A 15038-nucleotide genomic window follows, 5' to 3' on the forward strand; every position below is an offset into this window, starting at 1 on the left:
CCACGTTAGCAAAATTGAAGGAAAATGACACTGATGCCTAACTTAGCAAGACAATCAAAGTTCGTGTTTTTTTTTGGTCAAAAAATAAGGCAGTGAATTTTCAATGTCTAATTGCTTATCTAACATGAAAGACAAACTTCCATCTATGAGCGAGAAGGAAGCAATCTCTGAACAAAAGTAATACCTATTGCCCTTCGCCTCATCAGTCATCATCCTCATCCTCTTATAACAATCAAAGAGGAAAATCTGTAACTAATAGGTACATCAGAAATTTAATTTAAATTTAAACATTCGAAAAATTCAATCTGCAATACGAGTGATTGCCATTAATAATTAATGATTCTGTAGGCCCAGAGAACTATCGACTTCATCTAGATTGGTCGACCAGGATAAAATCTGTATTGGCATTGCTAAAGGTCTCTGCTTTCTCCATGAAGAATGTAAGCTCAAGATTGTTCATAGAGATACCAAAGCTACTAATGTGCTCCATGATTGAGACTTGAACCCGAAGGTCTCGGACTTCGGTTTGCCAAGGCTTGATGAAGAAGAGAACACCCACATCAGTACTCAAGTTGCTGGAACCAAGTATGTCATCGTTCGTCATCAAAGTTATAAAGATCTACGCACATTTCAACTTGTGCAATAATAACTTGAGATAATCAAAACAGAATCAGAGGAATCGAATATACAGAAATAGAACATCAATTATCTAAAACATAACCGATTCTTGTAAATCATTATCCTTGCAGGGATAGAACTGTAGATATTCTATTTTTAACAGCTTGAATTCACCAAGTGTTGTCTTCATTCGCAGAGGATATATGTCACCAGAATTAGTTCTATGGGGTTACCTCACCCATAAGGCCGATGTGTATGGCTTTGGAGTCATGGCTCTGGATATTGTTAGCGGAAAGTGCGTCACCAATTATGTGCCGAGCGACAATTACACGTCTCTTAGATTGGGTAAAGTTCATACACATTCTCGGTCTTAGGTCGTTCATCTGTTGCCATTGTACTTACCTAATGCACGTGTTTCATTTAGATCGTATAGGCTCTGATGCGATTTGAATACTTTAAATATATGAGAACGAAGCGTGGGCAACGTCTATATTTAACAGATCCTTTTTATGTAATTGTAGTTTGGGATGACTGGACGAGGTTATCGATTCTCCTGTTTGAAATTTCAGGCCTTCCAGAAACAGCAGACCGGGGGCTTAATGGAACTTATTGATGAGAATCTGCATTTCGAAGTAAACCAAGAAGAAGTCGAGCATGTTGTCAAGGTCGCAGTCCTGTGCACAAGTGCGTCCGCATCACTCAGGCCTAAAATGTCTGAGGTCGTGAAGATGCTTGAGGGGGAACTTTCCATTCCAGACGTGATTCCTGTGCCTGCCAACTACAGGTAAGATTTAAGGTTTAAGGCAATGAGGGATCTCCGGATGCATTGGAGGGATCAGAACAGTGGCAGAAGCCAACGCCAAACGCAGAAGTCTCTTACATCTGGGTCTTCCTCTTCATATAATCAAGTGTTATTCGAAATTACTCGAGTCGAGGCAGTAATGAGCCTACAAGGGCCATACTTGGTCAGTTCTAAATGGAGGTTCTGCTGAGCTGGGCCAATCATGGTAAGTCGATTGGTATGAAACTCTGTTTTATCTCTCGATCTAGAAGAACCATTCTACATGGAGCAAGGGTATCCTTTAAGTATCAAGAAACTCGTGCCATAAGCTCGATAGACTCGCTGAGTACCTTCTGAAGATCTATCTGCTGGAGGAAACACATTTTGTAATATAATATAGTACAAACCATACAGTTTTCGCTTGTAATATAAGTTTGTTCAAATAGGTGAATGAAGTGATCAGACTACTTTGTACAGTGCTCTGTTTTCACTTTTTTTTTTCCAAGCTAAGGATCTTTATACATGCTAAACTGATTTATGTTTCATGTAAAATTTGGCTAAGAAAGAAACTGCTGATAGGTGCAAATCGAAACTTTGTACTCTTATGGTTTTTACAGGAGATTTTCCCTTCTAGTGTTTCAAGTCCAACTCATCGGACACAAGCTCCATCGCGCTTTGTTGCACAATGAAGCGGCATTGGCCTGAGTGCCAACACTTCTTAGAGCTAATGTTGTGCACAAACATGATGCTGATCAGCGAAAAGAACCTTCGCCTCAGAATCAACTTGGTAAGTCTCAACAAACATGTCTACACACCACGTATCAAGATCTTATTTCTAACTTTGTATCTACAAGGTTGACTGACAAGATGCTTGTTCTTAGTTACCTAATTTGTATGTCGCTCAAACGTACCGACACCTTAACTTTTGCTGACATACACGCCTCGATTCTTTTTGCTTGGCCTTGGAGCAAAGCTAAATCCTTCCACAAACTTGAGTGCCATTTAGCTCTGCTCTGTGCAGCTAAAAAACAAGCAATGTAGGATTTGGGATAGTTGCATGCCACTTATAGGCAATGGACAAAACCCTATCCATTCCAAAGGCCTTCTACTGTCACAACATGAGTATTGTATGTTATCATCCAGAGGCAGTTCGTGAATAATCGACCATCTGCAGATAGTGTCTTGATTATATGATCTGGTCATACAAATACAAACAAGAAAATTGACATCCTAAATATTGAAACTGCTTGCCATATTCCAGTGAGAAGCAACACATCATATGAGCTTTGCAACGAAAACCATGCCTCATACGAGATTGTTTGTTGATAGTGGAGCAGCTATAGCAAATCCAGTCATCATATAGAAGATATCTATTCTGCTGGACTCCGATCACCCTGTCCTTAAATTTGAACGTGAACTAAAAGGTCAAGGACAACTTAAGTATATATATGACGCCATGCTTCCGAGATAATATGGCCATGTTGTCTGATGATCAAATGCTTGTTATCTGCGGTATAAAGGCGATAAATTCAACGAGTTATTTCGTGCAGAAGAAACAGAAATTTTTTAATGCTGCATTATGAAATAATTTGTCCTTCATATTGCTAAAATTGTTAACTTAATTAAGTTTATGCTGTGCTCCAGGAAAAATAATTGCAGTCTCTGATGTCAACTTTGTTTTGTTGCTGGTTACTTCCCTATGTCGTTCATCTTATAAAATATCTTGGGGAAGGACTGCATAACATTTAATTAGCTCAAATCTCTGCACAAAAAAAGGGGTGTACTGCAGCACATGTCCTTGAATGTTGACTGATTGTCTGATTGTCTGATTCTACTTTCAGGTTCCGTTCTCATCAGCGTGATTTCCTAAGTTTATTTCCCTTCTCTTTTCCCTTGATTAGGCCTGTGCGGGCTTCTTTTGTAAGTGGAAAATCTCTCCTAACGTTGTTCATCGCTTCATCTTATAACGTACTCAGCCTATATTCTCCTTTTCAGTTACTATTTCGTACTAAACAAATTTCATTACATGTTCCCCCTCTTTTCCACTATGCCTTTTTTCCCACAAAAATATATGCATGATCTGTACAAAAATAGAGAAGTTTGCATCCATGTAGAGATTGATATATATATATATATATATATATATATATATGTATTGCATATTACCATTAAGCTTGAGCAAGTGACTAGACCAATTAAAAGATTAGAGCCGATTTTCTATAGCGAATCAAAATTTTGCAATTTGTGAGGAGAAATTTCCTGACGGACTAGTGATGGAAAAATGGCACGAATTATTAAGTTTTGCGACGGATTTCGGCCTCGACAGTGGACTTTTCTTGTTGATCAAGTTCCCACTGTTTTCGAGAGAAATGGGGCTAATGCAGTGACATACACTCTCGCTTTAAAATCAAGAGGTTTCAGGTTCGATTATCACAAATAGAAATATCTGTGCCCCTATGTTTAGATTTCTATTTACTTTCACTACAATAAAAATCCTGGTTATCTTTCAAAAAAAATTTCTGCTGTTTTCTGACAGTGTTCTATTGCCATATTGCAGCTCCGACGTTGATATACATAATTTATAGAGAAATTAATAAAAACTCTCTGTTGAGATATTAATTTTAGGTTTCTTGGGGAGACGAAACAATTGCTAATAACTAATTCTGTCTCTATTAGGTAGATGATTCAATTTCTTGCTCCTTAAGTAGGTCTTGTCGACATTTTTGATGCAAATAACAAAAACAGCTTCAATATTCGATTTCAATAATCTCTGTTAAAAAGATTAGGTTAGTTATGATTCTTGAAAGATTGATCGAGAGGTATACGAAAGTATTTTATTTCATTACTGAAAAGGAGAAACTGTTGAAAGAGATTACAAGAAGATTGATTTCATCCCATCCCAATCAATCGTTCTTATCTTACCGAACACTTCAAAGATACAATTTTCTAACTATATCAACATGAAGGACCAGCTACAAGTTACATCCCAACTTGCTCAAATGTATGTGCACTACGGAATAAACTAATATTTATGCGTATGAATGCATAGTGTTACAAGAAATTGAATTGAGACCACCCTGTGGAAGAATTGACTAATCGTAGCCATCATATAGTTACTACCCTTGATAGTTGAAGCAACCTCTATGAAAACCTGACACGAACCATAGAAAAGCCTATAGCTTGACTATGGAGATGCAAGACATGCATCACATATGCCGTAATCTACGACGACACATGCCAAGCATCGCCTTTGACACAGTCTATGGTGATGCTTTCACTGCACGTCTCCGCAGACCAACCTATAGCGCTTTTTGATTCTCCGTGTCATCTAGCCTAAGACGACGCCTTCAAATGTGACGATCGCTCACAAGTCACCAGCAGCATTGCTGGTGATACCAATAACTCGTCAATACAGGTCCTAATTGATGTCACTATTCTAGCTAGCAGGTTTCTTTGAACCCTAGCCAGCAGGTTTCTTTGAACCCTGGCTTTTGCTCTTAATTTTAATATTCATTTCAAAACTAAATTCTAAATATAGTATTAATTGCTAAAAATTAGGGAACACATATTTAAGATCAGTCAGTAGAAAAATTATATCTCGAAGTTTAAAATTATTGAATCAAGATTTTCCATATTTTCTCTATTTTATATTACTCGTTTTCCGCTTTTTCCTCGCCTCTTCTTCTTTCATTCTCCTACCAACGCTAATAAAATTCAAATGTGAACACGAGCATAATATAAAATTGAACAATTAATTGGTGGAAAATGGCTGTGAAGATTTTAGGAGGCCAGTCACTCTCATGGAGAATATCAAACTCCGTGCTCTGAGTTTCTCCGGACTGGTTTTCCTGGAATTGTTATTCCTTTTACGCACAAAAGCTTTGCAGCCAGTTGGTTTAGCTCCACCTACTCGCGCGAGTAACCGTAAGAGTGGACTTAAGGTGGACAGGAGTGCTCATGCCATGTTTTCCGACCCTACCCTCATCAGATATGGTGCAGTAACCCATATGGGCTATGCTTGACAATAAGAAATTGAGCTGAGTTTATGGGTTGTACACCCTGTGTTCATAGTCTCATATTCATAAATTTACTGTCAATTGGTATATCATCATAACTTATTATAGACGGTTTGATTTATCTGTTAAGGTTTTAGTGGGACTTCTTGGAGGCTTAGGAGCATAAAAATGCATAACTTGTGTAGTTCTTCTCAGCATGCATGAGCAATCGTCAAACCTAACACATCTAATTATTCATCCCACGTTTACGTACGTGGAAGAGTTCTAAAGCAAGACTATATATATGAAATCACAATTCATGTAGTATGCCAACTCAGAGCTAGTCAATTAAACAAAAATTTCTTTTCGGTGAATAAAAACACTTTATATCTGAGGAAGAGTACTTGGTGCTGTGGCACAAGTCGCCTCCCGAAACCATGAGGTCTCGGGGTCGATTTTCGTTAGGTGGGACTTCCGTGCCCCTTTATTTAGCTATGCTATTTATATTCTTGTACTATGTCGTCATATTCCTCCTTTATAACAAAAAAAAAACACTTTATATACTAATTAATGCTTCGTCTATTTAATTCGCTGTCTCTGACTCATGACCAGGTCACCAACTCAAGGACTGTATGGACCTCATCTCGAAACACATTGGTCGTACTAAAGATTAGGGTTTTGAACTTGGATTCTCGACAGGGTCTCTCCGTCTGCTCCTTTAGCCACTGGGACCCGAGTGGCTGCGGGTAATATCTCGTATGCACGATGAAGATTTTACTGGCTAAATTTGAATTAGCTCTTGGCCCACACCAAGATGATCAAGCTACAATTATCTTGCTGGATTGACGATGTTATTGGAATTCTTAATAATTAGTAAATATATTCAACTATTGATATGGTCTCGATTAATTTATATCCTTCAATAGGCTATAGTGTGTGTGAGTTCATATATGGAAGTAATTATTGGTATTAAATAGGACTACAACATCTTGAAACCAAGAGGTCTGGGTTATATCCTTTCCAATGGGACTTATGTGCCCATTTATTTAGCTTTATTTCCTTTCATTGTACTAGGTTTATATGTCTCCTTTATTACCGAAAAAACATTACTTAAATTCTTTATGAGAAGTTATTTAAAATTGAAGTGAGCTACATGGATTTAGAAGAATCTTCACACATTATTAGTAAGTTACATGGTTTTTAAGGGAATTATACTTCAACTTTTATTAAATAACTTGAGTGCACTATACCACCACCGTTGATGATTGCACCATAAATTTCCCGTGAACCACTTATACTAATGGCCAAGTTATTTTTTGCGCTTTAGGAAAATTTACCTGTTATGGCCCAAACAAAAGCAAATTTATACGTAATTTTTCGAATTTTAATGAAATTCCATGTATATAGTATATACCCCTCTAATTTAGAAAGAACTATCTTTCTATTCCCTCCTCAAGGATCTTGTGCCCCCCCTAGGTCCAAATCCTTGGTCCATTGACCTTGCCAGCACTGTAAGTGAGCCTGTGGCGACGTTTGCCCCGCATCACATCCGAAACCTTGATCTCATTAAGTAGACTAATCGATGTAATATGTTTGATGACTACTTGTCTTCCCTAATTAAAATATCACGTGGGACAGTCATATATACATGCACCCTGGGATCCCTTCTTGCAAGAACACAGCTTCACCGGTTAGCTAGGATCTCCAAATTTGTGGATGTATAGTAGCAAAGGCCTGGTCAGCTAGGACTTAGTGTGGATGATCATAGGACGCAGGCAGATGGACACTAGACCGATCGAGATTACATTTTCGAGCTTGAGCAATGAAAGAAGTAAAATTTCCTCCTCCTGGGAAAGAAAAGAAATAAATTTCTTGCTGTTAGTACTCCCTGTCTGGAGTGCTGTCTTTTCTTACCAATTCATTCCATCCAATTTGAATTTTCTTAAACTAAATGAATTTGCTAGCCATTGCATAATAACAGAAGCAGCTCATCCAATAGAATCAGCTATTATTTGTAAGTGATATTTTTTAAGTCCTTGAAGTGTTGCACAACTAGCATGCACAGTTTGAATCTCCGGCATGAGCTAGGGTTTGTCACTAGCTTCTAGAGGGGTCTTTTTCTCATGACAGGCACCCATAACCACTTCACCGAAAAAAGTTGAGGGAGTCGTTGGACGATAATTGCGAGAGAGGAGACTTGCGAGGAAGTATTCGAAGACACGGATCATCGAGGAAATGAATCGTGTCGATGAAGTGATTGAGATTAATGGGACTTTTCTTCATCGTTTGCGTGAGGGAGTGTGCAAGCTCATTAATTTACGATATGATGATAACTATATGATTTTGAATTTGGCCTGTTATGATTTCTTGTGTGACTTGCAATGCATCTGTTTTGAAAACTATGACGCTTTTTTCCCAATACATTTCAAGCTGTTTCTAACTTGTTATGTCCAGAAATCTTCTTCGTTAATCATATGTATTATATTCGTTCTGCTGTTTCCCATCAGCTACTAATTGGTTTATTGTTAGAAGAATCCTTTAGGGTTGCTGGAGACCAAAGCTGAATGTTATTCAATTATATAGTTTTCTTCTGGTTCATAGTCTTCTTCCCGTTCTGTAGCAGTTCCTGGCCAGCTAATATTCTGAAAGAAAAATAATTGAAAGACTAACTTGATCGAGCTTTTAATTCCAAAACCGAGATAATAAGGAGATAAGAAAAAAGAATTGTCCCTTTGCACAGATGATATATGATGGCAGGTGTTCGATGTACGTGAGTACTCTTGATCGGGTAGAAAAAGGGAATATGATACGATGGCCAGCCGTCATGCTTTCGTTTTGTTGTTCTATCCATTTCCATTAATTACCATTATCGTTAACAGAAAACCTAGCTCATTGTTTTTCATCTCCTTTCTTTTTTAATCGGGAAATAAAAAGTGTGTGTGTGTGTGTGTGTGTGTGTGTGTGTGTGTTGTGATATGATGACAATAAGTGATATATATAACAAATTAACGTGTATCTGATAATGTTAAGATGAATGCATAAGCTATGTTAATTTTCCTTTCAAAGCACCAAATAAAAAAAAAAACAAAGGAAGAATACATAAGCTATGTTGCAAACATGAAATCTTGTCTTCTTTAGTAACTCATCGTTGACAACTTTGCTCATTGCATGTCGCACAAGACATATGTATGCAACATGCATGGTTTTTTTGCCTCATTATGATCTTTAACTTACACCACATGATATCGTCTTGATCATGGACCATATCTTTTACTAGTTTTGGACCGTTATTGTCCCCAATTCGTAGATTTAGGTGCAGATCGTCGTATTGATCGACATAGATAGGAGGATATCATGTTAAATTGTTGCTTAAGATAGAAGACCCATAGTAGTTGAGAGCTTAAACAACACACCCCTCAAATCCCATATCTTGGACACCCCCAACCACAGAAGCTTAAATATCAGAGATTTCTTGTACACTGCCCGTACGAAAGAGTCCTCTCTTCTCTCATCTTTTTTTGCTTCGGTTTTCTCTTCTTCCTCTCTCTCTCTCAAAACCCAAACAAGGACTCCATCTAAGCTCTCCTATGCAAGTAAGCCACCATTTCTCCTTCTCCTACGTCTTAGAAACATATATGCAAATTGTTCTTGATCATTTTCAAATCAAAGTTAACATGTGGCACGACTGACTCTTCCAAGGACGACTGACTCTTTGAGAATTTCTTTCTTTGGCTTGTGAGCTTAACCCTTATTAGGGTTTCATGACAACTCGAATGACGATTCTTTTCCTTGTAGTTTGGGAGCTGCTTTCTGAGTTCGAAGGAGGAATATTAATTACTTGAAGCCAACCCGGCGAGATATATTAAATTAGCGAAATGGAGGGAGAGAGCAAGGGCAAGGAGGAGACGCTGCCGCCGGGGTTTAGGTTTCACCCGACGGACGAAGAGCTCATCACTTTCTACCTGATGAACAAGATATCTGATGCTAACTTCACTGGAAGAGCAATCACCAATGTCGATCTCAACAAGTGCGAGCCATGGGACCTTCCAGGTGGTCATCGCAACCCTTGAAGCTCCAAACCCTAGTTTCTTTTGTGTTGAATTATTGATGAATTTCTGATTCTAATTGATCATCTCTCTCCCAGGTAAAGCGAAGATGGGAGAGAAGGAGTGGTACTTCTTTAGCCTTCGAGATCGGAAGTACCCGACTGGTGTGAGAACCAATCGGGCAACAAACACTGGCTACTGGAAAACCACGGGGAAGGACAAGGAGATCTTCAACAGCACCACATCCGAGTTGGTCGGGATGAAAAAGACACTAGTCTTTTACAGAGGGAGAGCTCCGAGAGGAGAGAAAACTAATTGGGTCATGCATGAATATCGTATCCACTCCAAGTCTTCCTTTCGAACTACCAAGGTGAACCATTTAACTCAATCGATGTTATTGTTTCTAATGGCTGCCAAGCATTTTACAATGCCTATACAAAAGGGTTCATTCTGACAAAAGCTCATGATCTCCATCGATCAATATCTAAAATTAATTTGAGTGCTGCCGACATTTTCATTATATGAAATGTCCTTGTTCTAGAAAAATTTCACCATTATCCCATAATAGAACTTGAATTAATACTCTAAACCTATTTTCTGTAATGTTCTACTAGTATTAATGATGTGATAACGGTTCTGTCTATTCTCCAGTTATACATACAGTTGCCTAATACCAATGATTTTTACGTTTTGTCATCTTTTTAGTTATATTGAAATTCCATTCTATGAAGTGTCCTTGTTCTAGAAAAATTTCACCATTATCCCATAATAGAACTTGAATTAATACTCTAAACCTAATTTCTGTAATGTTCTACTAGTATTAATGATGTGATAACGGTTTTGTCTATTCTTCAGTTATACATACAGTTGCCTAATACCAATGATTTTTATGTTGTCATCTTTTTAGTTATATTGAAATTCCTTAATATTTTCATGTATGAGTATTCAGTACATGAACTAAAACAAATGATTATAACGTAAAATTCATCAGACATTTTATCCAAAATATTTTTTAGAAATTGAGGATTAATTAAAATAGAGCATTATATAAAGATAAAAATTAAGAATAAAATAGAACATAGGAAAATTATGCAGATGTGGTTATTTATCACATTAATAGAATTATGATAAAACAATATGAAAATATCACATTGAGTTCTTGGACATGTCAAAATTTAAAATAGTTGAGAGTTTAAAATCAAACCTTCATCAAATATCCTTACTTCAGGATTTACCCTTTATAAATTTATTGTCCATAACATTATTTGTAGTATTTAATTAGTCAGATATTAGAATATCAAAAATAGAATTAGGAACATAATGTTAGATATAGTATAATTATAAATTAGAATTCAGCAAAAAAAAAAGAAAAACAATAAAAAAGGTAAAAAAAAAATAAACAGAGGAGAGAAGTGGCCCTTCTTGGGCCATTTGTCAAGTTAAGGGAGATCTGTCGTGTGTCGCGATGGGTTTAATATTAAGAAAACAACCCGCGCATTGTCGCATCGGTTAAACACTTATTGAGGTATTAAAATTTCAATTCGTAACTGGATTATGACAATTTCAAAATTGTTATAAGTTTTTCATATTTTCTATTAGTTATCGTGAGATCTCCATAATATATTTATCATTTATCATCACTCTATATGTGACTATATCATATCATTCTATCAATAAAATAATGTTGAATTAATGAAATAGATATTTTATTAGAAATAAATGAAAATGGAAAACTGAGTAAAGAAAATATCATTGTAGGAAAATTAATTAAAAAATTACATTGAGTTAAACTTATGTAAATGTAGGTAACACATAAATAAATTATGATGAATTATCGATAAAATATTATGTTGAGTTTTTTGACAAGTCAAATTTACTTGGCTAAAATTTTGATTAAAATTTTATCAAATGCATATAAAATTTATCATTAAATTGGGAATAAAAGTTAGAAAAATGAAAATAATAAGGCAAAACTATACACTTACCCACTAACTTTACTTGATTTTCTATTGTAGTCTGCTTTCTTTTTTTACTTCATTTTCATCCAGCGCCTTTACTTGTTTTTCTACTTTAGTCCTAACTTTTCCTTTAGTCATTTTTCCTTGTACATACCTTTACTTGATTTTCTATTTCCGTCCTTTTATCTAACTTTTAAATGAAAAAGTTTAAAATTTTAGTCCTCAAGTTTAGTTAAATTTCAATTTCGTCCTGATGCTCTCCCTATTTTTTTTCAATCATGTCCTCGTAATTACACATTACACATTTACCTTGGCTTTTTCAATCATGGCCTATTTCGGCGTGCTCTCTATTTGCAAAAAGAGATGAGTACAACATGAAAAGTTGATTATGGCCTCATTTGCACGGTGGTATCCACCATTATGTTCCCTATCGCTCCCCTCACTCTGCACCATCTATCCATCCACTCTTAATTTGTATATATAATTTAATTTAATGAAAGTACTTTATTATTTCAAGAAATGTCATGTTACCATTTATAATCAAAATTAAATATAAGACCAAGGCAAACATTATTGAAAATAAAACGAGAGAATTAGGATGAAATAAAAAAGTAACGTAAGTTGAGCACTAACAGTTGAATTTTTCCTAATTAAGAAATCAGATAAAAGGATGGAAACAGGAAAATAAGTAAAGGTAGGATGAAAATGAATAAAAGAAAGGATGAAGACAGAAAAAGTATGTAAAAGTACTAAAAGAGAATAAATTAAAAAAAAAGAGGAAAAGGATTAACTTAAAAAAAAAAAAACAAAGATAGTTTGGTGAAATACACAGTTTAACAAGAGGAAAGGGTTTCGCCACTTAATAGTTTAAACTTACTGGGTCTATAATTGGTAGTTGGACAATAGATGGAAAAAATTTATGGATCAATGCAAACCAGTTAGGGACTTTATCAATTGTTCATTTTGTGGATAAGACTAGGATGAGATGGGATTCCTCCAGGCCCCAACCAAGGTAAGTGATGGAATATAAGTTTGCCAGCGACCTCGAATTGGAGGTGTTGTGTGGTCGATATTGACGCTCCTGCCACCTAATTTGATCAAGATCTCTTTGAGAACTATGGATCAGGGGTGTGGGAGTGCACTTAGCAGCCACAATGAGTTTCCCCTTTCCAGTCTCAGATTTTTTAAATAATTTTTTATTTTAAATAATTTCACTTCAACTTTTGGGGAAAAAAAAGTCGATTAAAGTGAAGGAGTACGATAATATTGAGGACAAGATTGAACAAAAGAAAAGTTTAGACTGAAATTTAAATAACAATGAAAATTGAGAAACAAAAGTGGCTTTATTTTGGAAAATAATATATTCCTCTAATTAAAGAATGTTTTAGTTTTGCCCAAAGATGGGGGTTCAGCAGAGTTCACGACAATCATTAACATTCAAGTTTTTTTTTAATTACTCTTTCATAATTTGCAATATTTCATTATCACTCGAATTATTCAGATATTTTATGGATAACAAAAGGGAATATTTCAGATTACACCAATTAGAAAACAAGAAAGGAAGCAATGCTTGCAATGTTGGTGCAACTTTTAATACATCGTGGCCGGCCACTAGCACGAAAGATTACATATTAGAATATTCTATTTTAGCATCTTCAGAAATTAAATATAAAATTTTCTGCGATTTCAATATTTTTATTCTGCACAGATACACCAAACCCGGCATGAGTATGCTAAAAACGGACTTCATGTGCACCAATATAACATATGGTCTTGTATGATTTTCCAACAGGATGAGTGGGTTGTCTGTCGGGTCTTCCAGAAGAGCGCTGGTGCAAAGAAGTACCCCACCAACCAGTCAAGGGCCATCCCTCCCTACAGTCTTGAAATTGGCCCAAGCATCGTACCGCCCACGATGATGCCGGCTAATGAAAACTTCCAGTTCCTTGGAAGAAACTACCCATGCGGTCCCGACCTGAGTGAGCTCAACAGGGTCTTACGAAGCGGATCCATTGGCATGAACCCACAGATGCAAGCCCCGTTTAACCCAGCCGCTGGGGCTGCTGGTTGCTTTACGATTTCTGGCTTGAACCTGAACCTTGGAGGCGCAACATCTGGTCAGCCGGTCCTCCGGCCGATGCAGCCTCCTCCAGGTCTAAACCCCCAGGAGGTTGCTAATTCCTCTATGATGGCTACGACCAACCTTGGTCCCGAGACAAGCTATGGCGGCGACATCAACAATGCAAGTGTCCCCAGCAACAGATTCATGGGGATGGATCATTGCATGGACTTAGATGGCTATTGGCCCTCCTATCAGTTAGATCAGTAGTTCCATAAGCAACGACATAATTGGTGGTTTTATTATATGATAGACACGTTTTTAGCCAAAAAAAAAACACATGTTTTTAGCAACGTTTGCATTAAAAAAAAAAAAGAAATGTAGTTTTCTTGTCTTGGGTTACGAAAGAATAACCACGTCCCGGGCATTTATATTAATGATAGTAGTTATATCTTTTCTTCCTTCATAGGATAACGTTTGAAGCAAGTTTGATGAATTTGCGTCGTCAAGAAATGTTGCATTCTGTATCGCATAATTTCCTTTATTTGTAAAGAATTATATTACTGAAGAGTTTCGGCCACTAAATGGATGAATATTGTTCCGCAAGCGAAGCTTAATATTGTTTAATTTGCTTAATTGATCTGAGCGGAACGCCCCTTCCGTCTGTCAAAATTTTTTTTCGGTTACAATCCGTCTGTCAAAATTTGATCTCTTCGTCCGATGTTCCGTCTTCCACTGACATCAAAATTGGCAGGCAATTAGGCTGTTTCATCATGATTTCATCCACGCTTATAATTCATCATAAAATTAGATCTCGAATTCGACATTTGTAAGAAGCTAGAGGAGAAGCTCCTAATTAGCATATATATATATGAGCTAAACTTTTAATAAACGGTAAGGATGATTTTACACTTAAATTGATATTCTAAGATTTTGTTATTTCTCTGCAGATTATTGGTTTATACGATTTTTACGCTATATTTGATTGTATCAATACATATAATATATAATATATAATTGCAAAATAGAGAGAGATGATTATCGTCGTTGCTCCGATCTTCAAACTCTCAGCTCCTTATGGCTTGACCCTTTACATATACCCCAATAACATTAATTAATCACTTTCGTGGTTAAAAAAAATTAAGCACTTTCATTTATTATATGGTTTACATTTATTAACCCAGCACAGTAATTAGACAATCACATTAATAAAACTATGAAATTTTTTTTAAAAATAAAGAAATTAAAATAACATTAATTAATTCATAATATTAATTTATTTCATGCATAATATAATAGAATTATTGTATGATGATGTATATAAAATAGCAATGCGGATGAAGCGGCTAGTCGGTAATTAATACTAAAAATACCTGAGGATTCTTTCAACACAAGGATGAAATTACGGGGTGCTGAGGAAGGTGGCTTATTTTTTTGCTGGGTGAGGAAGGTGGCTTATTATTGTTACTTACCTCAGCTTGAAATTAAGTGATAAATTTTTGTTTTATTTTCACTAGCACAGGACTTTCTTTAATTATTTTTTATTTTCTCTTCCCTTTTTCTCTGTGCCTGCATTAAATA

General features: G+C 36.1%; 1 protein-coding gene and 1 pseudogene across 1 annotated transcript; both read left to right on the plus strand.

Annotated features, from left to right (window-relative positions):
• Positions 1 to 821: 821 nt before the first annotated feature.
• LOC116204800 lies at positions 822 to 1894 on the plus strand (annotated as a pseudogene).
• A 6951-nt stretch (positions 1895 to 8845) lies between these two features.
• On the plus strand, positions 8846 to 14063 carry LOC116202496 (NAC domain-containing protein 92-like). The gene is made up of 4 exons (XM_031534073.1): positions 8846 to 8987; positions 9190 to 9444; positions 9539 to 9810; positions 13191 to 14063. Exons 2-4 carry the CDS (start codon positions 9270 to 9272, stop codon positions 13725 to 13727), a joined length of 984 nt encoding a protein of 327 aa, XP_031389933.1. The 5' UTR covers positions 8846 to 8987; positions 9190 to 9269; the 3' UTR covers positions 13728 to 14063.
• The last annotated feature ends 975 nt before the right edge of the window (positions 14064 to 15038 follow it).

The sequence above is a fragment of the Punica granatum genome, chromosome 4 (genome assembly GCF_007655135.1).
Source record: "Punica granatum isolate Tunisia-2019 chromosome 4, ASM765513v2, whole genome shotgun sequence".
NCBI classification, from domain to species: domain Eukaryota; kingdom Viridiplantae; phylum Streptophyta; class Magnoliopsida; order Myrtales; family Lythraceae; genus Punica; species Punica granatum.

Bases quoted from the DNA above. Each gene is read 5' to 3' on its own strand.
- LOC116202496 (XM_031534073.1), top strand. From the start codon at position 9,270: ATGGAGGGAGAGAGCAAGGGCAAGGAGGAGACGCTGCCGCCGGGGTTT. The intron at 9,445-9,538 runs GTGGTCATCGCA...TCTCTCTCCCAG, and splicing joins CGAGCCATGGGACCTTCCAG to GTAAAGCGAAGATGGGAGAG. The intron at 9,811-13,190 runs GTGAACCATTTA...ATTTTCCAACAG, and splicing joins CTTCCTTTCGAACTACCAAG to GATGAGTGGGTTGTCTGTCG.